The 23,842-nt window shown below is 55.0% G+C and overlaps 8 protein-coding genes across 8 annotated transcripts; 6 read left to right on the top strand and 2 right to left on the bottom strand.

Annotated features, from left to right (window-relative positions):
* Nucleotides 1-147: 147 nt before the first annotated feature.
* Nucleotides 148-1,391, bottom strand: PHYSODRAFT_345772 (hypothetical protein; the record flags this gene model as incomplete). Its single annotated transcript, XM_009526354.1, has 1 exon — nt 148-1,391. The coding sequence occupies one exon, from the start codon at nt 1,389-1,391 to the stop codon at nt 300-302; it is 1,092 nt and encodes a 363-aa protein (XP_009524649.1). The 3' UTR covers nt 148-299.
* Nucleotides 1,392-1,613: 222 nt separating this feature from the next.
* On the top strand, nt 1,614-4,548 carry PHYSODRAFT_495640 (hypothetical protein; the record flags this gene model as incomplete). The annotated part of the gene is made up of 6 exons (XM_009526353.1): nt 1,614-1,913; nt 1,959-2,104; nt 2,153-2,448; nt 2,538-2,651; nt 2,729-3,907; nt 3,980-4,548. The coding sequence occupies 6 exons, from the start codon at nt 1,614-1,616 to the stop codon at nt 4,546-4,548; spliced, it is 2,604 nt and encodes an 867-aa protein (XP_009524648.1).
* A 347-nt stretch (nt 4,549-4,895) lies between these two features.
* PHYSODRAFT_494475 (hypothetical protein) lies at nt 4,896-7,223 on the top strand (the record flags this gene model as incomplete). The annotated part of the gene is made up of 2 exons (XM_009526352.1): nt 4,896-6,728; nt 6,900-7,223. 2 exons carry the CDS (start codon nt 4,896-4,898, stop codon nt 7,221-7,223), a joined length of 2,157 nt encoding a protein of 718 aa, XP_009524647.1.
* A 415-nt stretch (nt 7,224-7,638) lies between these two features.
* PHYSODRAFT_299480 (hypothetical protein) lies at nt 7,639-9,884 on the top strand (the record flags this gene model as incomplete). Its single annotated transcript, XM_009526351.1, has 2 exons — nt 7,639-7,910; nt 8,111-9,884. 2 exons carry the CDS (start codon nt 7,639-7,641, stop codon nt 9,882-9,884), a joined length of 2,046 nt encoding a protein of 681 aa, XP_009524646.1.
* A 656-nt stretch (nt 9,885-10,540) lies between these two features.
* PHYSODRAFT_299479 (hypothetical protein) lies at nt 10,541-11,815 on the top strand (the record flags this gene model as incomplete). The annotated part of the gene is made up of 2 exons (XM_009526350.1): nt 10,541-11,206; nt 11,228-11,815. 2 exons carry the CDS (start codon nt 10,541-10,543, stop codon nt 11,813-11,815), a joined length of 1,254 nt encoding a protein of 417 aa, XP_009524645.1.
* Nucleotides 11,816-12,512: 697 nt separating this feature from the next.
* PHYSODRAFT_299478 (hypothetical protein) lies at nt 12,513-13,152 on the top strand (the record flags this gene model as incomplete). Its single annotated transcript, XM_009526349.1, has 2 exons — nt 12,513-12,527; nt 12,565-13,152. The coding sequence occupies 2 exons, from the start codon at nt 12,513-12,515 to the stop codon at nt 13,150-13,152; spliced, it is 603 nt and encodes a 200-aa protein (XP_009524644.1).
* A 4,563-nt stretch (nt 13,153-17,715) lies between these two features.
* Nucleotides 17,716-18,574, bottom strand: PHYSODRAFT_493499 (hypothetical protein; the record flags this gene model as incomplete). Its single annotated transcript, XM_009526348.1, has 2 exons — nt 17,716-18,273; nt 18,350-18,574. Coding segments are annotated over 2 exons (783 nt in total), but the record flags the coding sequence as incomplete, so codon positions are not given.
* A 2,436-nt stretch (nt 18,575-21,010) lies between these two features.
* On the top strand, nt 21,011-23,512 carry PHYSODRAFT_299476 (hypothetical protein; the record flags this gene model as incomplete). The annotated part of the gene is made up of 7 exons (XM_009526347.1): nt 21,011-21,035; nt 21,318-21,766; nt 21,846-22,025; nt 22,246-22,667; nt 22,697-23,062; nt 23,099-23,350; nt 23,395-23,512. The coding sequence occupies 7 exons, from the start codon at nt 21,011-21,013 to the stop codon at nt 23,510-23,512; spliced, it is 1,812 nt and encodes a 603-aa protein (XP_009524642.1).
* Nucleotides 23,513-23,842: the final 330 nt, after the last annotated feature.

Raw genomic sequence — 23,842 nt, 5'->3', positions numbered from 1 at the left:
ACATCGTGTCCAGCATTGAAAGCCGCCAGTCCTATGGACACTTGAAACTGGCCGACGTATTTTTGCCTGTTGCCGTAGTAAACCGCGCTCATCCTGTATGCCAACTTCTGCCATATACTTCAAAAGCAATAAAGCACGAAATGAATACCACCATTACCAGGACAGCTCTATTTCTTCTCAACGTACTCGAGCTCTGCAGACCAACAAGACGACCGCTTGGACGCGGGCTCATACGACGCCCCTCTTTGTGAGCTGCAACTGCGCTTCGCCCCATTTTCTTGTCTGATGCCTCCTGTCGTCTATGCGGCGGCCTTCTTCTTAGGTCGCACCTCCGAGTCCTGCACCGTATGGAGGAAGATGGCGTCGTTCGGATGGCTGTATAAAACAAATAATAAACGTAAGCCCGACATCACTATCACCCCAGCATCAACCTGCACGTACTCCTTCTCGCCCTGTTCGTACGTGTACGAGGCTGCAATAGCCAGCACCGATCCGTCGTGGTTAAAGTCCATGGCAGCGATGCTCGTCGGGTACTGGCGCAGGTGCGTGATGCGCTTCTTGTTGGCGCCGTCCCAGAGGTTGACAACGCCATCGCAGCCGCCCGTGGCGAACGTGCCGTGCGTCGGGTGGAAGGCGATGCAGTTAACCGGATAAATAAGCGTCTGGTCGTCCACCTTGCCGCGGTGGCACTTGAACGCGTAGCTGCGCTTCTTCCTGTCCTGAGTCTGGGCCGGCTCAGCCGGCACGTCGTCCTCAAAGTACTCGAGCGCCACACGGCCCTCCACCGAGCCGAGCGCGACGCCCTGCAGGTCCGGGAACACGCTGACGCAGCGCATCTGGTACTTGAGCGGGCTCTCCTTGCGCACCATCGGCTGCGAGAAGTTGCGCAGGTCGAACACCGCCAGCTCCCGCTCGGACGAGGCCACGGCCAGCACGTGCGCGCGCACGTCCAGGCCGAAGACCTTGCTGGGCACCTGCGCCGCGTGGATCTGCGCGCCGCCGCCGCTGCGCACGTCCAGCACCTTGAGGGCGCCGTCCCAGCCGCCGCTCACGGCCAGCCCGAACTCCTTCGAGTAGCCCACGTGTCTCACGGCGGCCGCGTGCGCGCCCAGCGTCGCCGCCACCTGGCGCGTGTTGAGGTCGATCTGCTTGACGGCGCAGTCCAGGCCGCCCGCGAACGCCTCGCCGTCGCCCTGGCCGTAGCAGCAGCTCAGCACGGGCGCCTCCAGGTCCACGCGCGTGCGCAGGCGCGCGCCGTCGTACACGCGCAGCGTCGAGTCCCAGGAGGAGACCAGCAGCTGCGAGCGTGAGCCGAAGCGCAGGCACGAGACGCCGTCGCCGGGCGGCGCCTGGATCTCCGCGTCCGCCGTCGACTGCGCTGCGCTCGCCATGGCCATTTGAGAGTGAGTGCGCACTTTGGTGAGTCGCGCTTGCACTGAAGCGAGGGAAAGGACCATCACTCTTCCCTCGGTTTAGTGCGATCCGGCGTCAATATATAGGCGCGCGCATACAAACGCCAAGTCACGGCGACGAGAATGGAGACCACCACCAGGGCGACGACGTCGGGCAGGAAGGCGACGGCGCGCCGCCGCGTGTTCAGCACGCTGAGCCGCATGCAGGCGACGGGCTCCACGATCTCCCGCTCCGTCGTGCAGGACGCGCAGTGGAAGCGCCAGGGAGCGCGCGCGCAGCTCCGCACCGTGGCAGACCTGCCGGCCCCGTTCGTGGCGGCTCTGGACGCCGCCGAGGCGCGCGCGTACGAGCGCACAGCCGCGTTCCACGGACGCCGGGCCTCCTTCGTCGTGCTGATCCGCGAGCTGTACGCGCTGCTGGACGCGGGCGCGGCGCAGGACCGCCGCCGCGTGCGCCTGCTGCTGCAGGAGCTCGTGCAGCGGCTGCTGGACCCCAACGGCGTGCACGCGGAGGACGACGGCGGCGCGCAGGGCCCCGCGGCGGAGGACGCGGTCGGCGGCTTCGTGGCGGCCGAGCGCGAGACGTTCCTGCGCGTGGGCGGGGACGAGTGTCTGCTGCGCGTGCTGCACGCGCTGCGCCAGGAGGAGCAGCAGGCGGCAGCCGCGGACAAGCAGCAGACGCCGCCGCTCTGGTCGTCGCTCGTGCTGGACGGCGAGCGCCGCCAGATCCACGCCGTGAGCGCGCGCTGCGACGTGCGCGCGCTCTGGGAGACGCCCGTGCCCGTCGTCGTGGCCGCGGGCGCCAAGAGCGGCACGGACGCGTCGCTGCGCAAGCACATCCTGAACGACGCCATGGCCATCCTGCGCGAGCTGTGCTACTTCTCGGTGAACCTGGCGCTGCAGCTGTGCGACAAGGACGGGCTCGTCGTGTATTTATTCCAGCTCATGGGGGACGTGCGCTTCTTCGACAACGCCTCCGGGCTCGTGGAGGAGATCCTGGCCGTCCGGGAGGAGTCCTTCGACCTCAGCCGCATCCGTACGTCGGCAACATATGCGGCTATTGCTAACTTTCGTTTGCTACTGAATTACTGACGTCGTGGTTGTGTGTGTTTGGTATTCCTGCAGCCAACTTCCACTCCATCATGCAGTCGCTGAGCTCGAGGCAGCTGGCCTTCTTCTGCCGCGTGCTGGCGCTCGTCGTGTTTGAGCCTGAAGACCGACGACTGCTGGAGACTGCGAGTACGTGCACGAACGGCGAATGTTGCCGGGCGCTTTTATTTTACCAACGCGTGTTGTTTTTGTGTTTTTATTTGCAGAGGTGATCAAGTCACTGGAGCTGCTGAAGCTGCGGCGCAACCGTATGATGCGCGCCGACAACATCGTCGACCGCAACCACGCTCTGATCTTCAACTCCCCGCTAATCCTGCAGCGACTACTGCGAGTACTGCAGGTACAGAACTTTTACTTCACGCTCAACCCGGTGTACGAGCCGTTCTCCTCGGAGCTGGCGACTTCCGCTGAGTTTGCAACGCTCCTCTACCAGACAAGTGACCGGAGCGACTGGGACACCATTGACCGTCTCGTGACCCATCCGGCAATCGGGTCGTCAGGAGATCTTACAATCCTGCACAGGCATCACCAAGCCAGAGCCGCTGCGGCGGCTGCAGCCACTTCTGGAGATCCGAACTCGACTTCATCGTCACATCCAGAGCAGCACCCGTTCTCTGTGGAGACCGCCATCCTTCGCGACCTGATCTTCCGTAATCGTTCGCCAGACCAGCGAGCTCGGGAAGACGCCGAAGCGCAAGTGATCATGAAGTCGATCGTCTTGGCGCCATACCGCGTGGAGGTGCTTTTTGTTCTGTGCACCCTGCTGAACGGCAAGCGCAAGGTCGATTTCCAGGAACGGCTGGCGGAAATGGGACTCGTCAAAACCCTCGACACCATGTTCGACAAGTTTCAGTGGACAACAACGGTGCCGCCCAACCCAGCGCACGAGCCTCTGCATGGGCCTGGCTGCGACTGCAGTCTGGACGCCTCGTTGAAGATTCAGTTCCTTCGACTGATTCACAACTTCTGCGATCGCGACTACAGCGACAATACCAGCAAATTGTTGTTGCTCAGCGAACACGAGGTGCAGCTTATGAATGATGGAGGCTCTACACCGATCCACCTTGATCACCCAAACAAGGGGCTTTTGTCCAAGATTATTCAGGCGTTGATCGAGCAGCCTGTAGACTCGATCTATCGCTTCTGGCTGGCTTCGTGCGTAGAAGCATTTTTACGGCGTGCGGCTCCCAGTGAACAGCTTTTCGTGGCACGGACTCCCCTGCTGCAGGCACTAATTACGGAGATTCTCAGTGGAGGTGCGTACCGTTCCCAGGGCAGCTTCCAGTCAGCCTTTGACTTGCTGGGAGAGATGACCAAGGGCAACTGGGAAACACTACAGCTTTTCCACGGGTTGCTGAGCAACACGCAGTTTGCAGCTTTCATGGGTTCGTGTTGTTTGGAAGTGCATCGGTGCTTTGGCTGATCAAAGGCTAACGTTTGTTGTTGTGTCTGAACAGAGGTTGTGATCTTGAATTTGGTGGATTCGAATGTGTTTATTCGGTCGATGCTGCTTTCCTCCGAAAAGTTTGCCAAGCAGCCTCAGAGTGGCACTTTCGGTCTTGCGGATGACTACGAGATGGACCGCATGAGCAAATTCCTGACGGTGAACCTGGTTCGACTTCTTCGCGATCTCATGACCATCGTCACGATGGATGACATCAACCACGAGAATATTTGCTGTCTGAACACAGCGATAGTAATTCTCGTGTTCCAACATCGTCGGCAGCGGCTCCCAGCTATCTTGGAGGCGCTCCGCGATCACGAGGACGTGTCTGGCAAGCAAGGCTATGTGTGCGATAACTTCCGCGGCTTGCTGTGGTTCTGGATCCAGTACTACACACCGCGTGGCCGAGATCGTCTCGGTCTGGAACACTCGAGCGAAGTGAAATTCGAGGAGTGGCGGCATGTTGTTTCGCTGCTGTGCGCTGATGACGGATCCTCTACAGCCTTGCTATCAGCCCCAGCACGTCTCCCACCGTCGCCGTACTCGCGACTGTATGCAACCTCTCGACAGAAGTGCACCTGAACATTGTCACGATAATCATGAACGACCTGCGAATAGCGCGATACTTTGTGAACTCCAGAAGCTCGTAATACAGAGGCGATTACTCAGCTGTGAAGGCCAAACGCAACTTGCTGAGTTTGTCGTCGTGGCCATGGTTGTCTGCCTCGAACGAATGTTGTCTCATTTTGGACGATTTTCCTGCAGCTGTACCGTTGGAGAGGAGTATATTTCGGATGCTGTGTAAGTAACTATTTTAGAGACGCTGGGGAGTGCCCAACCGTATAGTTCCTTTTTGACGCGCAAGCCCTCCACTCAAGATGTCTCTGCGCCGGCTACGGCCGCTGACAAGCGTGAAGTGGAGCACCTTCATGGGGATTCAAGTGTACCCTGGCAACATCCCCGTCCCCAGTCCAGCCAAGCCTCCACCAAAGTTTGTCACGCGAGTCACTCCGTTTGAGCTCACTACGGGGCTGTACCATTGGGCTACGTGCTTGTTCATCGTCGCGCTCGTGTGTTCGCAGCTTCTGGGGGCTGTATGGGATTCACAGACAACAACAAGGCATCTTCTCTACGGAAGGAGCCCAACGCTCGGGCCCTCGCAGATTGTCGGCATAAACGACGTCCCGTATCCCGACCGTGTCGTCGCGTGCGTACGCAGGGGCAACTCGTACGAACCCAAGCTCGTGAGTTCTCTACTCGCAGCGCCCGGAGTTTCAGCCATCCTCGAGGATTCGACTGGTACAGGGGTTCACGGCTACCGACTCCGACAACGCCGAGTTGGGGCCGTCACCGACTCGCTGGACTCCGCTACCCAGATTGCGTACGAGTCGTCCTGCAGGCTGATCGCAAACACCATGAACAATATCTTCAACGCGTGTCTGGCGCTGGGGTACACGAATCTCACGCGCGACAACCTGCGAGTGGTCGACGACTGGGACAGTAATAATCTGTACATGCTCCCCAACACGCTGCCCATTCTCATCATGCCGTACTGGGATAACGCTCCTCAGGCTCGACATGCAGTTCCAACGTGGGGAGGCGACGCCTGCATGTTTCGCCTGCAAGACGCGTACGCAGCCACTGGCAGCGCTTCTAAGCTAGCAAGTTTCCGGGCGGTGAACCGGAGCGTCCGCTTCGAGCGCACTATGGAGTGGCTGGGACGTCCTGGGGGACGTTGGAAGAACGGATGGTACGAAGACCTCGAGGGCGTGCGCTGGTATGCGGATCTGACCAGCTCCGCACCGGAAGCCCCTTATTTTATGATGTTCCGGTTGTTCAATATGCGGACAGGAAAGGAATGGGACTGCTCCAACCCGGGCGACTGTGAGGCGGCAGGGAAACTCGGTCGATGGGGAGACAAGTTCATCTCGTCCAGCAAGTCGCACAAGTTCAGCTCGGTCTCGATTGCCAACGGGACGGAGTTTGGGCTGTTCCTCTACGAGTCGGACGAAATACGCACCGTGCGCATAACCTTCGACTGGGAGACGCTAGTCTCGAACCTGTCGGTTGGTTTGGTCTTGGCTCGGTGGATCGTGGGGTTGATATCGTTACATGTTGGGGCACTTCAAGGCAAAACTCAGTGGTTCAGCGGTGGGATCGGTTGCGTCTCGGGGGCTGGAAGCTTCATGCTGTTGCCAATTGTGTCACTACCTCGACTGAAGATGACGCTGGCAGCCTTTTGGACGGTGGGCTGCCGATTCGAGGGACAGCAGAGCGGGCTGGCCGACGCGTGGTTCGCCATCTACCCGGCCATTGCTCATCTGGTGCTGATTTACTTCAGCCTGTTAAATATTCTAGCCAAGGCCCTACGCCGCCGTATCTCGGACGTGTTGTTCACCCCCACGGTGGCCGCGTTTTGCCTTCTCCACTACTTTCGAATGGAAATCGCCGAGTCGGGGTGGCTGAAAGGCATTGATGGTCGCATCTCGACCGTGGTGTTCTCGGACGAAGTTGACAAGATGCAGATGGTTGATTACTTCACGACGGATCTTGCCTGGCGCATGAACGGCCGCGTGGCTTTAATTTTCTGGTTAAAGGTGGCAATCCTTGCTGTTAATTTGCTGCCGCTCGTGCTAGCTCGCTCGTTTCCGATGAACGAGCGACACTCTGAAATGGACTTAAACGGGGTTGAAAAGGCCCTCGCGTTGTGCGCAAGACACGTTGGCGGTCTGGGGCAATCGTTAACCTACATAGTTGTAGAGGTCGATCGCAAGCAGCGACGAGTGTCGTCCCGGTGCCGCGTCGCTACTGTCGACAAGCTGAGTGACGGAGATGGTAAGAGGGCCCCCCGAAGCGAAATGATCGAGAACTGTACCAGGGTGACTCCAATTTCTCCCCTCCAAAGCCTAAAAGGACAAAGCTCGAGCATCAAGCAGGTCGAAGCGACCTATAAAATTGCGCTTGTGAACAGCTACGAGCTCATCCGCATGGGGTATCTCGTCTTCGGTGACAAATATCTCATGACTTTTGACGAGTGGGATCTGCTATCATCAATGGCCCCATCTAAGGCCTTCGTCCACTTCTGGAACCACCGCGTGCTCGTATGGAAGCTTCGTCCCGTAGCTGTCGATTGCCACGCTGAGATCGCTGGCGGCCGGGCGCTTCAGTGGATACAACCTCAGATGTGGCGACTTGACGACCCAAGGTTGCAGCAAGTTCGGTGGTGGCAGGTGTCGGCGTGCAGCATTCAGTGCTGAGAAAGCACACGAGTTTTGCGAGTAGTATCATCACTTGGAACCATGTTCCAGAAGCTGCATCAGTGTGAGTAAGTGGATTTCAACTTTTCAAAAAAATGTGGGGCTTTGGGACGATCTACCGGGAAGCTAAATTCGAGATAAGAGAACTGGAATGGCAAGTGGTTTTGTGTCGAGACGAGCGATACGATAGGACATCGATTTGTCTATTTTGGACACGGGTTCTGATCTCGCAGTATGCAGCAGCAGAATATTTTACAATTGTGGTTTCCGACCAGCTTTGGACATGCAACGCTTCTCAGGAGTTGGCCGAAGTCCGTCCATTGCACCGGCAGCGTCAAACTCAGACGCCACCAAACTCAACACCAGGAGGACGCTACTACAGTCCATAGTAGGAGCGTGGAGTTCTTCCACAACAATGCAAGTACAAGTACGCCCCGCGTCCTCCACAGATGCCAACGAAGCCAAGCAGTCATTTTTCAGGAGAGTTCAACTCCACGACTTGGCCTCCAGTCTGTCTCATTGGATCACGTGTCTGTTTATCACCGCGATCGTTTGTTCACAGTTGCTGGGGGCCGTGTGGGACACCACAACAACTACCGAACACCTCGTGTATGGTCGAAGTCCATTGCTTGGACCTTCACAGATCATCGGCACAAACGACGTGCCGTTCCCGGATCGGGTGATAGCGTGCGTGCGGAATGGAAACCAGTACAATCCAAAGCTGGTAAGCTCCTTGCTGGCTGCTCCAGGGGAATCCGCAATACTAGAAGACTCGACTGGCAACGCAGTTCATGGCTACCGCTTGCGACAGCGTCGCGTTGGGAAAGTTACCGACACGCTCGACTCCGAAGCCCTTGAAGTCTACGAGTCCTCCTGTTCTTTGATAGCGAAACTATCGACAACATTGTTGCTGCCTGTGAGGCATTGGGGTACAGCAATCTAACTCGAGATAATCTCCGCGTCGTTGACGACTGGAACAGCAACAATTTGTACAAACTTCCCAATACATTACCCGTGCTCATCATGCCGTACTGGGATAACGCAGTTTACTCCCGGCACGCCGTCCCCACCTGGAGCGGTGACGCGTGTATTTTTCGGCTGGAGGATGCGTACACGCTTGTCGATAGCGGCTCTACAGTTGCGAGTTTCCGTGGGGTGAACCAAAGTGTCCGCCATGACAGAACGATCGAGTGGTTGAAGCGACCCGAAGGAATCTGGAAGAACGGCTGGTACGAAGACCCACAACGAATACGCTGGTACTCGGACGTCAAAAGTTCGTGGGCGGGGCCCCCTTACTACATGATGCATCGACTATTCGATATGCGGTCAGGGATGGAAGTGGATTGCACGGACCCAAATAATTGTGAAGATGCGCCTCATGTTGACCAATGGGGTGACAAGTTCAGCTCCTCCGATAAGGGTCACAAGATCAATTCCATCTACATCGCCAACGGGACCGAGTTTGGGTTATTCTACGAATCGTTCGAGCAGCACATTGTGAGAAGTGTTTTTGACTGGGAAACGTTGCTCTCCAACGTAGCGGTCGGATTGGTTTTGTTTCGGTGGGTGCTGGGTATCGTGGTGTTGCACTCCGTAGCTCTACGAGGCAAAACCCAGTGGTTTAGCGGTGGAATCGGCTGTGTATCTGGCGCCAGCAGCTTTGCCTTTCTCCCTTTTGCGTCATTACCCCGATTAAAGACGACGCTCGCAGCATTCTGGACCGTGGGCTGCCGATTTGAGGGCCAACAGGTCGGTCTAGCTGAAGCGTGGTTTGCTATCTACCCAGCCATCGCAACCTTCGCGCTGATTTACTTCAGCCTCCTGAATCTCTTAGCCAAAGCTCTTCGACGACGAATGTCGGATGCATTATTCACGCCTACGGTCGTCGCACTGTGTTTGTTGCACTACTTTCGCCTAGAAATTGCTGCATCGGGTTGGTTAAAGGGCGTCGACGGCCGAATCCCGACTGTGGTGTTCTCAGACGAGGTGAAGAAGCTGCACCTGTACGACTACTTTAGTTCAGACATCGCCTGGCGTATGAACGGCCGAGTGCCGCTCATCTTCGGTGTGAAACTGGCCATCCTCGGAGTCAACTTGCTGCCTCTCCTGTTGGCACACACGTTCCCAGTCGGAGATCGCTGTGCAGACCTTGGTCTTCATGGGATAGAGAAGGCATTGGCTGTACGCACTAAACATGTAGGCGGACTCGGGCGTTCGTTGACGTATATTATTGCCGTGGTTGATCGAAAAGAACGCCACGTAGCCTCGATGAGTTTCACGGGTCGACTGGTGTCTGCCCACAACGACAGAAGTGGGAGTCGAGAGGTTGAATGGAACCCAACGCGCGCCTGGGTGACTCCTGTCACCCCACTTTGTGTCCAAGCCGAAGAACCCCTTAACAATAACGGCCCCAGCAGCATCCACGAAGTAGCGTTTGTCAACAGCTACGAGCTCATTCGCCTAGGATACCTCGTCTTCGGCGACAAGTACCTCATCACGTTTGACGAGTGGGACGTGCTATCGTCGATAGCTCCGTTTAAATCTTTCGTCCACTTCTGGAACCACCGGGTGCTCGTGTGGACACTTCGACCAGCGGAAGATGAAGGGGATGCTGAGATCGCTGGTGGTCGGGCGCTTGAATGCGTTGAGCCCGAAATGTGACGTCTGGACGATCAGCGATTCAAGCACATTCGATGGTGGCAAGTGTCTGCCTGTAGCATTCAGTGTTGATAGGTTGAAATGTGAGGGTCATGTGGGCGTCACGTTCTTCGCCGCCGCCCTCTTCACGCCAACGATATCCGCGCTTTAAAACGTCTGCGCAACAATTGACGGGATTACCAGTTACCAGCTGCCTTGATTACAATTGATAACCTGTAGCCAGGCTCTATTGACAAGGAATGCTGAATACTACGTGCTTCAGAAGAATGTAAGCTTACGACGTGTGAAGTACTACTGGAAAACAACAAAACAAAAGTGATTTTCGGATTCAATTGAGTTCAATTTGTTCTTCTTCTTCGCCTTGATGCTGTTACGTAGAGCTGGGTGCAGCGAACTGATATTCGCCACCGATAGTTTTGCAACGATTGTTGATCATCAAATTGGTTTGTAAAGACGGCCAAGCCCAGAGAGAAGCCGTTCATTCGTTCACAGAACTTTTTCGATAAAACTTGTATTTTTGCATTGGGGCTTGCGTGGGCACCTTGCATGCATGCCTCGGCGGAGACCTATTTAGCGCTCAACGATAAAAAGAGCAGCAACTCTATTTGTACATACATAGCCAGCAGACCGACATTATTCGTCATATCCCCGCAGACAGCATGCAAGGCTGGTCGCCAGTTCAACGTCGATCCTCCATTACTCCAGGCTGCCCACCGCCGAGTGATTTCCGAACTAACAGCCCCCGGCGATCGCTTTCAAGCTTCGTCCTGCGGGCATTCGCTCCAGTTCGAGTCCAGCCTGCGTATAGATCAAGAGCCCCAGCGCCAGATGAACCATCAAAGATGTTAACAAGATTCCAGGTCCTCGTGGGGCTGTACCATTGGCTGACGTGCATCTTCATCATCGGCCTCGTGTGCTCCCAACTTCTACGAGCCGTCTGGGACTCGACCACCACACACGAGCACGTGCTCTACGGTAGAAGTCCCTTGCTCGGACTATCGCAGATCGTCGGCAGCAACGACGTGCCCTACGCGGATCGAGTGATCGCGTGTGTTGGCAAGGGGCGGTTCTACGAGCCGAAGTTGGTGAGCTCACTGCTCGCTGCTCCGGGGGAATCCGCGGTTCTGGAAGACTCCACTGGTATCTCATTAACCGCTTACCGACTAAAGCAGCGTCGAAGCGGATCAGTCTCCGACGCTCTCGACTCGACAGCGTACCCGATCTACGCAAAATCTTGCGAGCTCATGGCCGACACCATTGAGAATATTTTCGCGGGGTGCACTGCGTTGGGCTACTCCAACCTCACTCAAGACAACTTGCGTGTTGTGGACGACTGGAACAGTTAGGATCTGTACAAACTCCCACACACACTACCGATTCTCATCATGCCGTATTGGGACAACGCAATCTACGCGCGTCACGCCATTCCGACGTGGGGAGGTGACGCCTGTATATTTCGACTGGAAGGCGCCTACACTGGTGAGCAAGGGATAGCGAGTTTTCTAGGCGTTAACCTGAGTGTCCATCATGAACGAACGTTGCAGTGGTTGGGTCGTACAGGAGGGTACTGGAAGAACGGCTGGTACGAGGACACGGAGGGGATTCGATGGTATTCGGACGTTAAGAGTTCTTGGCGCGGGGGCCAGTACAATATGATGCACCGACAGTTCGACATGCGCTCGGAACAAGAGGTTGACTGCTCGGATCCGAATAACTGTGAGGTACCGGCCCTAGTTCAGCGGTGGGGCGACAAATTCAGCTCAACTGACCAACCCCGCAAGATCAGCTCCATCTCCATTGCCAATGGGACCGAGTTCGGGGTGTTCATGTACGAGTCGTTCGCAGGCCTCCCGAAAAATCAATTAGTAGAAAAATTAATTGACATTTCTCATGGAATTATTTATTTCAACGGTACCGACGTGAACAGCAATTAATGCGGTGTATGATTCGTAATAGCGCTTTATTGATGTAGCAATATAAGCAACATAAAACCAATATAATCTTATATTCGTCTTTTCAGTATGGTCACAGGTTCAGGCGATCTCGAACTTGACTTGAAACCATTATATTCAATCAATACTTCATATTATCATTTTCTACATAATTTAAACATGTAAAATTTGGAGAGTTTAGTTACTAATTGCGTAGAAATTATTGAATGCATTATTGATTCGGTGGTATTGAGACGTAGCAATTATGTATTGTTCTTTGATAAAACAGTCCCTGCATTATTTATCATAGTGCTTGTTGCACTACTCCCTAATAATGCCATAATCGGGAGGCCTGGTCGTTCGTGCATCATACCGGAACGAGCGTCTTCGACTGGGTGCCTTGTGATACTAACTTAAGCAGCCGTCTTAAAGAAAGGTATAAGATGAGCTTATGACGACGATTAATCCCGGTTTAAGAGCTGTCGTAGATCTGATACACCTCCGAGGGGGGTTCATTAAATTAATCCTTCAGCATAAGTTCGACTTAAGCAGGTCGTGAGTTCACTACCGTCCCGAGAATTGTACGCCCTTTTAACGGCCTTCGCGTCATAATCAATTTTGCACAGCCGAAGACACCACATCCGCCGTTGGAGGAATCCCGCCAGTCGTCTCGATCGATGAAGCCCGTAAGTGCACGGCAATGAGATTGATGCAGGTCAGTCCAACGTGTTCTTAATCGCTGCTGTGTACAGGTTGGTAACGCAAGTAAGATATCCGTAGCTGCGAGGGCGTCTGGAGCTGCAGAGACTGTGATTGTCATCGACTTGGCATTGTCTCCGTCATCGAGCCCCGAAGCGCCGTGCGAACCAAACTCTACGGCAGTGCTTCGTCGTCGCGCTCAGGAGGAAAGCATCGCGCAGGTCCGCCATGACGTTGAGGAGAAGAGCATTGCGCAGGTCCGCCGTCAAGTTCAGGAGGAGAGCGTCGCGCAGATCCACCGTCAAGTTCCGGAGGAGAGCGTCGAGCAAGTCCGCGCATTCTCTCGAGTGGGAAGTGTGTTTCGAAGGCTGCTCGTCGACTATCCAAGCGACGAAGAGTCTGAGCAGGAAGGTAAGTCTTGCTCTCGCGAGCTGCTACCCCATCCTCAGTTGAGCGCTGCTGGACCAGCACCGCCTGCCATGGCAATCGAAGGTGTCCGTAGCACACAGTCATCACAATCCTCCGAGTACGTTCACAGCCCATCGGAGTCGCAGGAGGATCCTGCCTACCAAACCAACGTCGTGACTGGAGACCTCGTCGATCGTGCCGAGCAATGCCATACCAGAATCCTCGTCAGCTAGAGGGACGAAGGCCCCCGCAGGCGGCCGCGAAAAAGGCAAAACCACCGACATGGATACTGCTGAGTGGGTTAATCAATCCAAAAGCGCTCTCCAGCTTCCGAGAAGTTCCGACGACGGCCGAAGCACGATCCCGCAGTCGCTTTGTGCTTGCAAATTGGCCAAACCGTGTAGCCCAGCCCACCTACGCGAGCAGTACAACCCGACGGGAGTGGTGTTTCCTAAAGTTGACACTGTTGCGAGCTGCGGGTGTAACACTTCCTGCAGAGCTGGAACCTGCGTTAACGCTCGCATGGGAGTCTACTGCACTATCAACTGCTGCCCCTTTGAAGGCTTGTGTGGCAATGGGCTACAAGAGAGCAACAAAATCGTGCTCACAGTGGACACCCAGACGCGGCAGCACGCCGTCATCGCAACAGAGACGATTCAAGCTGGGGTTGTCATCGGGCAATATCTCGGGGAAATTGTTCATGTCCATCCGGTTCGTGAAAAGAGGGAACCCAACAACGGTTATCCGCTGCTCATGAAAACCGCGCCAGACCGTCCAACCGCTGGTGTCCGCGTTGGTATTGATGCAGAACCTTTGGTGGTATGATGCGCTTCGTAAATCATTCCTGTGACCCCGTGGCCCAGCTCCGCAAGTTCAAGACGTTGTTGCCGTATCCCAAACGGCCTAGGCGTCTGGAGCCTTCGAGAACGCTTGCCTCAAGCGGTGCTGCTCACTGTCTTCTCCTTGACACGGTGAAGAAGGAGGTCGCTCGGCTTGAACGCCTTGGTGTCATCGTGCGTGATGCCAACAGTCCGTGGGCAGCTCCCGTCTTCATCATCCCGAAGAAGGATAAGACAGCCCGCTTCTTGACGGATTTTTGCCGCTTGAACGCGCTCCTCGTTCGCCACCCCTTTCCGATGCCAAAAATCTCGGAGCTGCTGCAGGGTCTCGAACGCTTCACGTTCGTCTCTTCGCTGGACATGAACATGGGCTACTACTCAATCGTCATAGGAGAGCGCTCGTCTCGCGTCTGCTCATTCGTCTTGCCATGGGGCAAGTTTCGGTACTTGCGCCTCCCGATGGGAATCTGCACTGCGCCCGATGAATTCCAGCGTCGCATGCAACTCCTGCTCGGGGACCTTCAGTTCGTCCGTGTGTACCTCGACGACGTGCTGGTCATCACGAGCACGACGTTCGAAGACCATCTCCAGCACCTCCACTCCGTCTTCGAGCGCTTCCGCACCAGCGGTCTGCAGGTGAACATGGCCAAAAGCCGCTTCGCTGCCCTCGAGACTGAGTACTTGGGCTACCGTCTTACACGTGACGGTATCCAGCCACTGCCAGCCAAGGTCGCCGCGATCCACCGGCTTGCTCCACCTAAGAACAAGCGCGAACTCCGGCGCTTTATCGACATGGTCAATTTCTACCGGGATATGTGGCCGCAGCGAGCTCACTTGCTGGCCCCGTTGTCGGCCCTCACGTCTCCTCGGACGCCCTTCCACTGGACTCCTGACTGTCAGCGTGCCTTCGACAAGATCAAGCGCATCGTACAGAGTGCAGTCACCTTGCACTTCCCCGACTTTTCCCTCCCGTTCGCAGCCTTCACGGACGTCAGCACCTTCCAGCTGGGGGGAGTAGTCTGCCAGCAGGGGAGCCCGCTAGCCTTTTTCAGCCGGAAGCTGACTGACGCACAAAGGAAGTATTCCGTGATGGAGCTGGAACTCCTGTCGATCGTCGAAGTCCTACGAGAGTTTCGCAATATCCTCCTCGGCCACAAGATCGTCGTGCACACGGACCACAAGAACTTGTCCTTCGCAAACTTCCAGTCGGACCGTGTCAACCGCTGGCGCCTCATCGTCGAAGAGTTTGCCCCAGAGATCGTCTACATCAAAGGACAACACAACGTGGTCGCGGATGCGCTCAGCCGGTTGCCGCACGTCGAAGACTCTGAAGGCGAAGTCTGCATCGAGCTGGAGCAGAAAGACGAGGAGTTCCCGCTGACCTTCGAGCGCATCCATCGCGAGCAGCAGAACGATGAAGAACTACAACAACTCGCGCGTCAACGTCAAGTCAAGATCAGACTGCACGGCAAGTTCAAGATCGTGTATTTCGGCAAACACATCGCCGTTCCTGCAGCGCTGCAACAGCGCGTCACATGCTGGTACCACGAGCAACTCAAGCATCCAGGTATGACTCGCAGCCGCTGCGAGATCTGCCAGAAGTGGAAGCGCAACAAGCAGAAGTACGGCAAGTTACCTGCGGTGGATCCAGTCCTCACGCCATGGAAAGTTCTCTGCGTTGACCTCGTCGGTCCCTACACGCACGCGCCGACAGGCAAGAAGTACAGCGCGATGACAATGATTTACCCCGCTACAGGCTGGTTCGAGGGCAAGGCAATCAACGACAAGGAGGCGAAGACGGCCGCCCTCGCGCTCGATGCCGAGTGGTTCTGTCGCTACCCCAGACCGGAAGTCTGCGTCTTCGACCAGGGCAACGAGTTCACCGGCTTCGAGTTCCAGGAGATGCTCACCAGCTACGGAGTCACGCCGCGCCCGACCACGGTCAAGAACCCCCAAGCCAATAGCGTGCTCGAGCGCCTGCACCAGGTGCTTGGTGACATGGTGCGCACCTCCGATCTGGACGCCAACACGTGGGAGCAGGTGCTGCCGAGCATCGCGTTTGCCATCCGAGCCACTGTGTCCACCACGAAGGAGGCGTCGCCCGCGCAACTCGTCTTCGGACGAGACATGGTGCTCAACACGAAGTTCGCTGCGGACTGGAAGCGTATCCAACAACGCAAGCTACGTCAGGTACAGCGCGACAACCAGCGCGAGAACAGCAGCAGACTCAACCACACGTACCGCGTCGGCGACTTAGTGCCCATGGTCAAGGACAAGAGCCCCGTTCAAGATCCTCAAGACCAACAACAACGGCACCGTCCAGATCCAGCGCACGGCGTACGTCGAAACGATACACCATTCGCCGCCTCGTCCCATACAGGTCCGTCGTGGGGGAGAATGCCGTATCCCAAACGGCCTAGGCGTCTGGAGCCTTCGAGAACGCTTGCCTCAAGCGGTGCTGCTCACTGTCTTCTCCTACACTCACTATGATAGCTTCTAGAACAGAATCATACGATTTGAGTACTTAGCTTGTGATGTGCAGAGCACACAGGAACTAGAGTAGCGGTTCGACTCTAAGGCCTCTCAATCAATCAGTTTCCAATCTTCCGCACGCCAGACATACGGCAGTTGTGCAGCACCCGCAAGCCAAGTGGGAGAGGTGAAATTCCTAAGCACATCCTAAAAGCGAAGGCTCTCAAACGCGAAATCGATCTAAAGGCCGGGGCAAAGGAGATGGATGATGGGGTCGATGCTGATAGTCTGTCGGAAGACGATGCCAACGACGCCGATGTCGCTGCAGGCGGAGACAGCCAGTTTTCTCTATCGACGCCCCACGGTGAAGACGACGTATTTGCGCCGTTTGACCCGGCGATCCCGCTGGCCCAAGCGGCCACCGTAAATGACACCACGAATACATCTGGTGATGGAGAACGCCCCCGCGATATGCTTGACATCCTTTTGAGCGACGATGACAGCCCGCCTACAGAAGGGCTTGAGGCTTTTGCTGCTGCTGCTTCGGCTTCCAGCCGGGGCCGGGGCCGCAGGATTGGTGGCAGACATGGCACCTGCCCAGCCAACCCGAACATCGAAGCGTGTAGCCGCATCCCTGCAAGCACCAAGGGTGACTACGACGGGGTCAACGCCTTCGAGGTCTGCCAATGCGACCCCGCTGAAACGCCGGGAATCTCGTGCAAGCGGAGGTCAGCCGTTCTTGGATCGCCACAATCGTCTCGGAGGCGGTGACTTGGCGTCGCTGCAAACCCACGCCGGCCTCAAACGGAGTGAGGATTTGTACGCACAAGAAGCTAGCTACGCAAAGCAAAACGCATGCGTGCTGAGCGTGCGACCACCGCTTTGAAGCGAAAGCTGGAGACACAAGAGGCGTTGACATCTAAAGCTGGATTCGATCTGCTCCAAACCATGATGATTATGCGTGAAGAGAGTGAGAGGAAAGAAGACCAGCGGCGCCGTGATGAGACTAGAGAGAGGGAAATTCGCCGCCAAGAAGAAAGAGAAGCAAACGAAGCGCGCTGGCGTGAAGAAATCCTTGCTGCCGAGGAACGCCGCCGCCAAGATCGGATCGATCAAGAAGAGCGGCTCCGGCGGGAGAAGGAAGAGAGTCGTGCGCGTGCACAGGAACTGATGTGCCTCATTTCCGCTCTGACGAAGAAGTAGGAGCCTCCTCGTGCTAGCCACGTTCATTGAGACAGAAGAAGGGACTGATAACCGGGGGAGAAAAGCGTACTTTGTTCTCGCTCAAACATTTGTCTTATTCTCTGCCGCTTGATGCAGCATCATGTAGCGAAGTTACTAGCATAGCTTGTGTTCGATATCAGGCAAAGGGAAGATACATCCACGACCGCAACAAACACAAAATCTTCATGAAGCACAAGAAGAAACCTTAACAAAAATACCGCGACACGCAATGTTACGGATGTATTAAAGTCCACCCTAGCTTCAGCAATACATGCTCCGCTCGTAAATACCGCTAAACGTCGTTCGGAGTTGTGAGATCTCCACACTGCGAACTCTAAAATTGGGCAGCCAAAACAACAACTTGCCAAGCCGCACTCCTCTCACCTCGGGATCGTAGGGAAATGGAAGCAGCAGTCTGCTGTACACCTTTTCGACGCTGCCCATGCCCCACTCAGCGGCTTGCCGCACGGAAAGAATTGCGTTGTTCATCGTTCGGGCTGCGCTCCTGAGTGCGGGCTGAATCCTCTCCAGATCACCATCCTTTAGCGGTGTAAGTATCCTGCCTACCATATCTCCCGAGCAGGGGAAAGCCGAGTCAGCTACAACGCCATAACGGGGATCGGGACAGACCGCCGGGTCTACCAGCTTTTCCCGCATCTCCAGCGACGTGTCTGAATCATTCCAGGAACCGGGGCAATTGTGCTTGGACCATACAATACAGCCATCCGCAGCGAATAGGATGGTGCCCGTCACAAACACAGTGTGCATCCAGCCATTATACATAGCATTCTGGAGATCAGCATTTGACGGCTCCTGTACCTGCATGCCATCCATAATAATGTTAGTTTTGACCAATACAGCAAACACCTCCCGCACTAGCACCTAGGCAACCTACTCTGTAGTTCTCTCCGTCAACGAACCCGAAAGTGTAATGTAGCAGTGGCTCGCGAGCTTGAACGAGTCTGGCTAACTGGAATTGGTGGTGTGGTGAGGGCCAGCGTATGCGAACAGGAGCAAAACCGACCAGCGCATTAGCGAGAGCACGCTCAGCACGGCAGATGATTTTTGATAGTGTTGCTGGAGGCACGCCAAACACCATGCACAGGGTCGAGTACTCCAGAAGTGTAGAAGAGCACCAAGAACCTGGTGATGAAATCGAAGCTTGCGAGGGCGCCCGCCTCGACGGCTCGGTGGCGGAATGCAGAAGAAAGGTTTGGATTGGACAAGCAGTGTTTCAAAGGCATAACTGCATGGATAACACAACATTTATGTAAGCTTCCAAGAAAAACCCTGGGCTACGGAAAGATGTAACTTACCGCGTAAGACTCGTCACGTTAAGAAAATTTGCGTCAGTTCCGTTAGTATACATAGCACATCCATGCCGACACAGAGGGACTGGTAAGACATTCAGCTGTCAACGCGTGGCGCGTCCGCATAACCCGCCGCCACTCCTCATCGAGAAGCATCTCGTTGAGCTCCTTGCGAAGGTCTTTGAGCTCGCCATCCCGGCAGCGCCACGAAGCGCACACGAGTATCCAGAAGTCTTCCATGGCGACTGCTCTTCGCTGAGGGGTTAGAAATCGAAGTGAGGGACAACTGAGCCATCCCAAGTTTAAGCTCACAACATGACGGCCATCTGTCCAGTTATATTGGCCACATTACCATAATTAGCAAGCGCATTTGTGACACATGGAACAGGATGTGGCAGCCTTGTTGTGCCATGTTTTATGTCGGTATCGTAGCCGCAATTCTAGAGACTCGGATTAAGACCGTCATATCCCATTTTAAGCTTGACATAGTGCTGGGAATAAGACGGCGCTTAAGCTGGGTGGCTATGCTAGTATCGCAAGGCACCCACTGGGAGACGCTGGTCTTCTGGAGTAGCGCCCTCGCAGAAATCTCGCGAATGCGATCTCGCACAAACTCGGCGCGTCTGGATAGCGGTCGCGCCGAGCGAATTATTCCCGGTTGTTGGAGTAGCGTATCTTCGAAATACAGGCCCAAGTCTTCGCAGGCTTCGGAGTTGGGGGGGTTCTTGTGTTGACGCTTGTTCCTTGTCGTAGGGCGTCGAGCCTTGGGCGTGCGGCGTTATCGGGCCGGCGTTTCCTTGGCGTTCCCGTCGGGCGTGCGGCGCTATCAGGCCGGCGTTTCCTGGGTCTTGTGTGGCGTTATCGGGCCAACACGGGGTCTTGTGCACGGCGGTTATCAGGCCAGTGCGGTCCTTCACCTTGGCAGCGCGTTATCGGGCGCCCACCTAAACGGTATACGTTTAACGTGCCTTTGTTCCAGCACGGGGGTGAGGGGGTGAGCACCCGAACCAGCAGGCGACGGGGGGCCGCGATATCGAGGCGGCTCTGCTTGCCGACGCTTGGTGGTTCCCCTGGAACCGAGGAGATCCGGAGGTCTTTGTGGTTCAGAGAAATTTCGGGACTGAGTCCTTACCCTATCCTATGTCCTTGCTACTGGCTACTCTGTACTACTGCTTGCTAAGGCTACCGCTCTGGGCCTATCCCTACTTCCGTCGTGCTTGCACTGCCGTCCTTTCAACCTGGTTTGCGTGGCGCAATCAAGATCTTACCTCGGCGCGTTTTGCTCGGCGGGGTTTAGGGTCGGCGCGTTTTGCAGAACCGGGTGCGCTGGTCGACCCGTCGGATGATTACGCGCGCACTGGATTCTGGCACCGTGTCTCGCGGCCCATCACCCACGCCGACTTTCCCATCGAGCTCGGCCCTGCGTCGCGCCCATCAATCCGCGTCGCGTTCCATCAGCCGTGTCGAAGTCCATCACTCGCAACCCGGCATCTTCTTACTCCGGCGCCCGGCGCGCCCACTTCTTCCGCGGGGTACTACACCACAGTCTCGACTCTGTCCAATCGACACCGGTGATGAACCGGTAACATGTCTTTAGGTCAATTTACAGTAACTGATGTCGATTGACCGAGTGTTTTAGACTTCTCAAGAATGGTGGAGGCTGGTCCAGTTCATTTGCAAATTCGTCGAGTTAAGATTCGTTATTGATTTTGCTCTAAAATCGGTTGTACGTCGTGACCATAGCGGCGATTGTCGGGCAGATTCTGCGGCTGCGAAGCAGGCGCAGGAGATGTCCGTGGAGCGTGCGGATTGAGTTTATCAATGGCGGTCAAAGGTGAGTTAACCAATCCTATCTCAGCCTTCGCAGCCCTAGTTTCTCGGGTCGACTGTCAGCGGTGGCGCCATTGCGATCGTTTTTTCACTTGTGGAACCACCGGGTGCTCGGTTGGATACTTCGACTGTTGGCTACGAACGGAGACGCTGAACTCGCGGGAGGTCGGGCACTTCAAGTCACAGAACCAGAGATGTGGCGTCTGGACGACCCGAGACTGCAACAAGTTCGATGGTGGCAAGTGTCAACCTGCAATATCCAATGCTGATAAATGAGGGTATATTTGCTTTAGATTCGGAGAAGATGAAGGTAACACTGTGGCACTGCGTGCGTTCAAGTACCAGTCAAGCTGCTTTTCTCGTCCTGGCTGAGATCGATTTATCGTCGGCAGCTACTATAGAGGGTCACTGACATGATGGCAGTGATCCTCAATAGTAGCAGTCAGTTTGTATTGGTCTCTCTAAATTTCAAGATTTATTTCTGATAATTTGCCCAATTACAAGTATTGCTAGGACATCATGACATAAATAATGTTATGGCCAAGCGAAAATGGCCAACATACATTATCCATATTTATTTATGGTCATTATTGTTATGGCCATGCTATTTTCGGCGGCCCTGGTAGCAGTACCATGCCTCTGGACTGTTGGGTATCGGTTTGAAGGTCAGCATCGCCAACTTTGTGCTAATCTACTTCAGTCTCCTAAATCTACTGGCTCAAGCCCTCCGACGGCGAATTTCTGATGAATTGTTCACCCCTACCGTCGTTGCTTTGTGTCTGCTGCACTACTTCCGAGTTGAACTTGCTGCGTCTGGTTGGCTTAGGGGCGTCGACGGACGCATCGGAACTGTGGTTTTCTCGGACGAAGTGAAAAGACTCCAATTGATCAACTCTTTTACTACAGACATCTCCTGGCGGATGAACGGCCGAGTTTCCATCATCTTTGGGCTGGAGTTGGCCATCCTTGGTATCAACTTGCTGCCACTAGTATTTGCAAAGTCGCTTCCGATTGAGAACCGCTCGAAGGATTTAACCGTTCACGGTGTGGAGGAAGCGTTGGCTCTGCAAGCTCAAAGCGATGGAGGTCTCGGACGCTCCCTGACTTACGTTGTGGTAGTGGTTGATCGGAACTTGCGCCGCGTGTCATCAACAAGTTACACGAGTGAACGGGTAGCAGGCAATAGCGGCGTAATGACTCAAGGAGAGGCGTCACAGGGGTTCCCTGTGACGCCTCTCCTTGAGCCAACAGCTACTGGACCCACTTCTAGCTCTGGAAGCCCGTACCAGCATGGGGATTGAATTTGTCAACAGTTATGAGCTCATTCGGCTCGGGTATCTCGTCTACGGCGACCAGTACCTCATCACTTTCGACGAATGGGATCTGCTGTCCTGGCCCCATTCCGAGCGTTCTGCCACTTGTGGAACCACCGTGTGGTCGTGTGGACCCTGCGGCCCGTGGTAGATAACGGAGACGCTGAACTCGCGGGAGGTCGGGCACTTCAAGACACAGAACCAGAGATGTGGAGACTGAACGATCCGCGACTGCAACAAATTAGCTGGTGGCGAGTGTCCACCTGTAACATCCAATGCCGAACAAAGTATCACAAAAGTGCTGGGGGGGTCTGCTTTCACAAGATTCTACAATTTAGGTGAATGCCTACGCACTAATTGGCAAACTATTTGAGGAACTAGAGACCGTGAAAACAGAAGTATCTCCTAGGTGCATCATGAAGGACTTGGCCCGCTTTCTTCTGCACCAGGTTGTTGTTCCTACCGCGCGCTTTAGTCGCTCAAGAACCAACGTCAATAATTCATACTGGTCGATTCAAGTGCGTCCGATAGCGTCGTCAGACGATTGCCAGGGACACACGCCACCGCGCAAGGCTAGCTTCAAGACTCATGAGCTGTTAATGGGTCTGTACCATTGCACCAATTGCGTATTCATCACCGTTCTCATGCTCTCGCAGCTACTTGGCGCCTTCTGGGACTCGATCACGACTGAAACCCATATTCAGTACGGTAGAAGTCCGCTACTGGGGCCCTCACAGATTGTCGGCTCAAACGATGTGCCGTACTCGGACCGTGTAATCGCCTGTGTAGGCGAAGAACATTTTTACGAACCAAAACTGGTGAGCTCGCTTTTGGCGTATCTGCTGTCCTCGAAGATGCCACTGGGACAGCGAAGCACGGATATCGGATCCGACAGCCTCGTGGGGACTCCATCGCCTACACTCTTAATTCCATCGCCCAGCCAATTTATGAGACGTCATGCGGCTTGATCGCGAGTACCATTGAAAATATCTACGACGCGAGCGTAGCGCTCGGTTATAAAAACCTTACTCGGGATTATCTGCGCGTTCTTGATGAATGGGTCAGCAACAATCTCCCAATCCTGATCATGCCGTACTGGGACAACGGCCTTTACTTACGCTCGGCACATCATACCGTCGTGGGGAGGAGACGCGTGTACGTTTCACCTGTACAATGCATACGCGGGTACAGCCGATGGGTCAACTTTAGCAGGGGTTTTCGAGGAGTCAATCGAAGTGTTCATCACGAGCGTACTATCCAGTGGCTGAATCGTCCTCGTGGGGGCTGGAAGAACGGTTGGTACGAAGACTTGGAGGGAACGCGCTGGTATTCCGACGTCGTAAGCTCCGCGACCGATGCTCCTTACTACGCGATGAACCGCGTATTTGACATGCGCTCGGGTAAAGAATTGGATTGCTCAAGTTCGGACGACTGCAGGCCGGGGTATAATAATGACAGTTGGGGGGACAAGTTGTCATAATACACAGCTTCGATTCCGTCTACATCGCGAATGGAACCGAGTATGGTCTTTTCAGCTACGACGCGCACAACAGCCGCACCGTTCGTACTGGGAAATGCTGCTCTCGAACGTCTATACGGGACTAGTACTGCATCGATGGGCGTTTGCACAATTCATGCTATTCTCTAGCGCTTTTCGGGGCCAAAGTCACTGGAGTGGAGGTGGTACCAGCTGCATTGGGTGCCTACCAAAAACGGATAAAACTCGACATAGAATGCATCTCTAAATTTGTCTCTAAATATCAAATGTGCAGAGGTCGAAATATGTGAGAGGTCGCCTGATATATGCGTTAGTTGCTAGAAAAAGGACATCCATACTAAAGGCAAGTCAAATCTAATACGCTGCTATGCAGCGACCCTTCGCTTACTCAGACGTAAAAATCGTCTGAGAAAACATAAGTTTCCTTAAATTTCAAT

Source organism: Phytophthora sojae (assembly GCF_000149755.1).
Source record: "Phytophthora sojae unplaced genomic scaffold PHYSOscaffold_3, whole genome shotgun sequence".
Lineage (NCBI taxonomy): Eukaryota > Oomycota > Peronosporomycetes > Peronosporales > Peronosporaceae > Phytophthora > Phytophthora sojae.
This window is presented reverse-complemented; position numbering and strand designations above follow the sequence as displayed.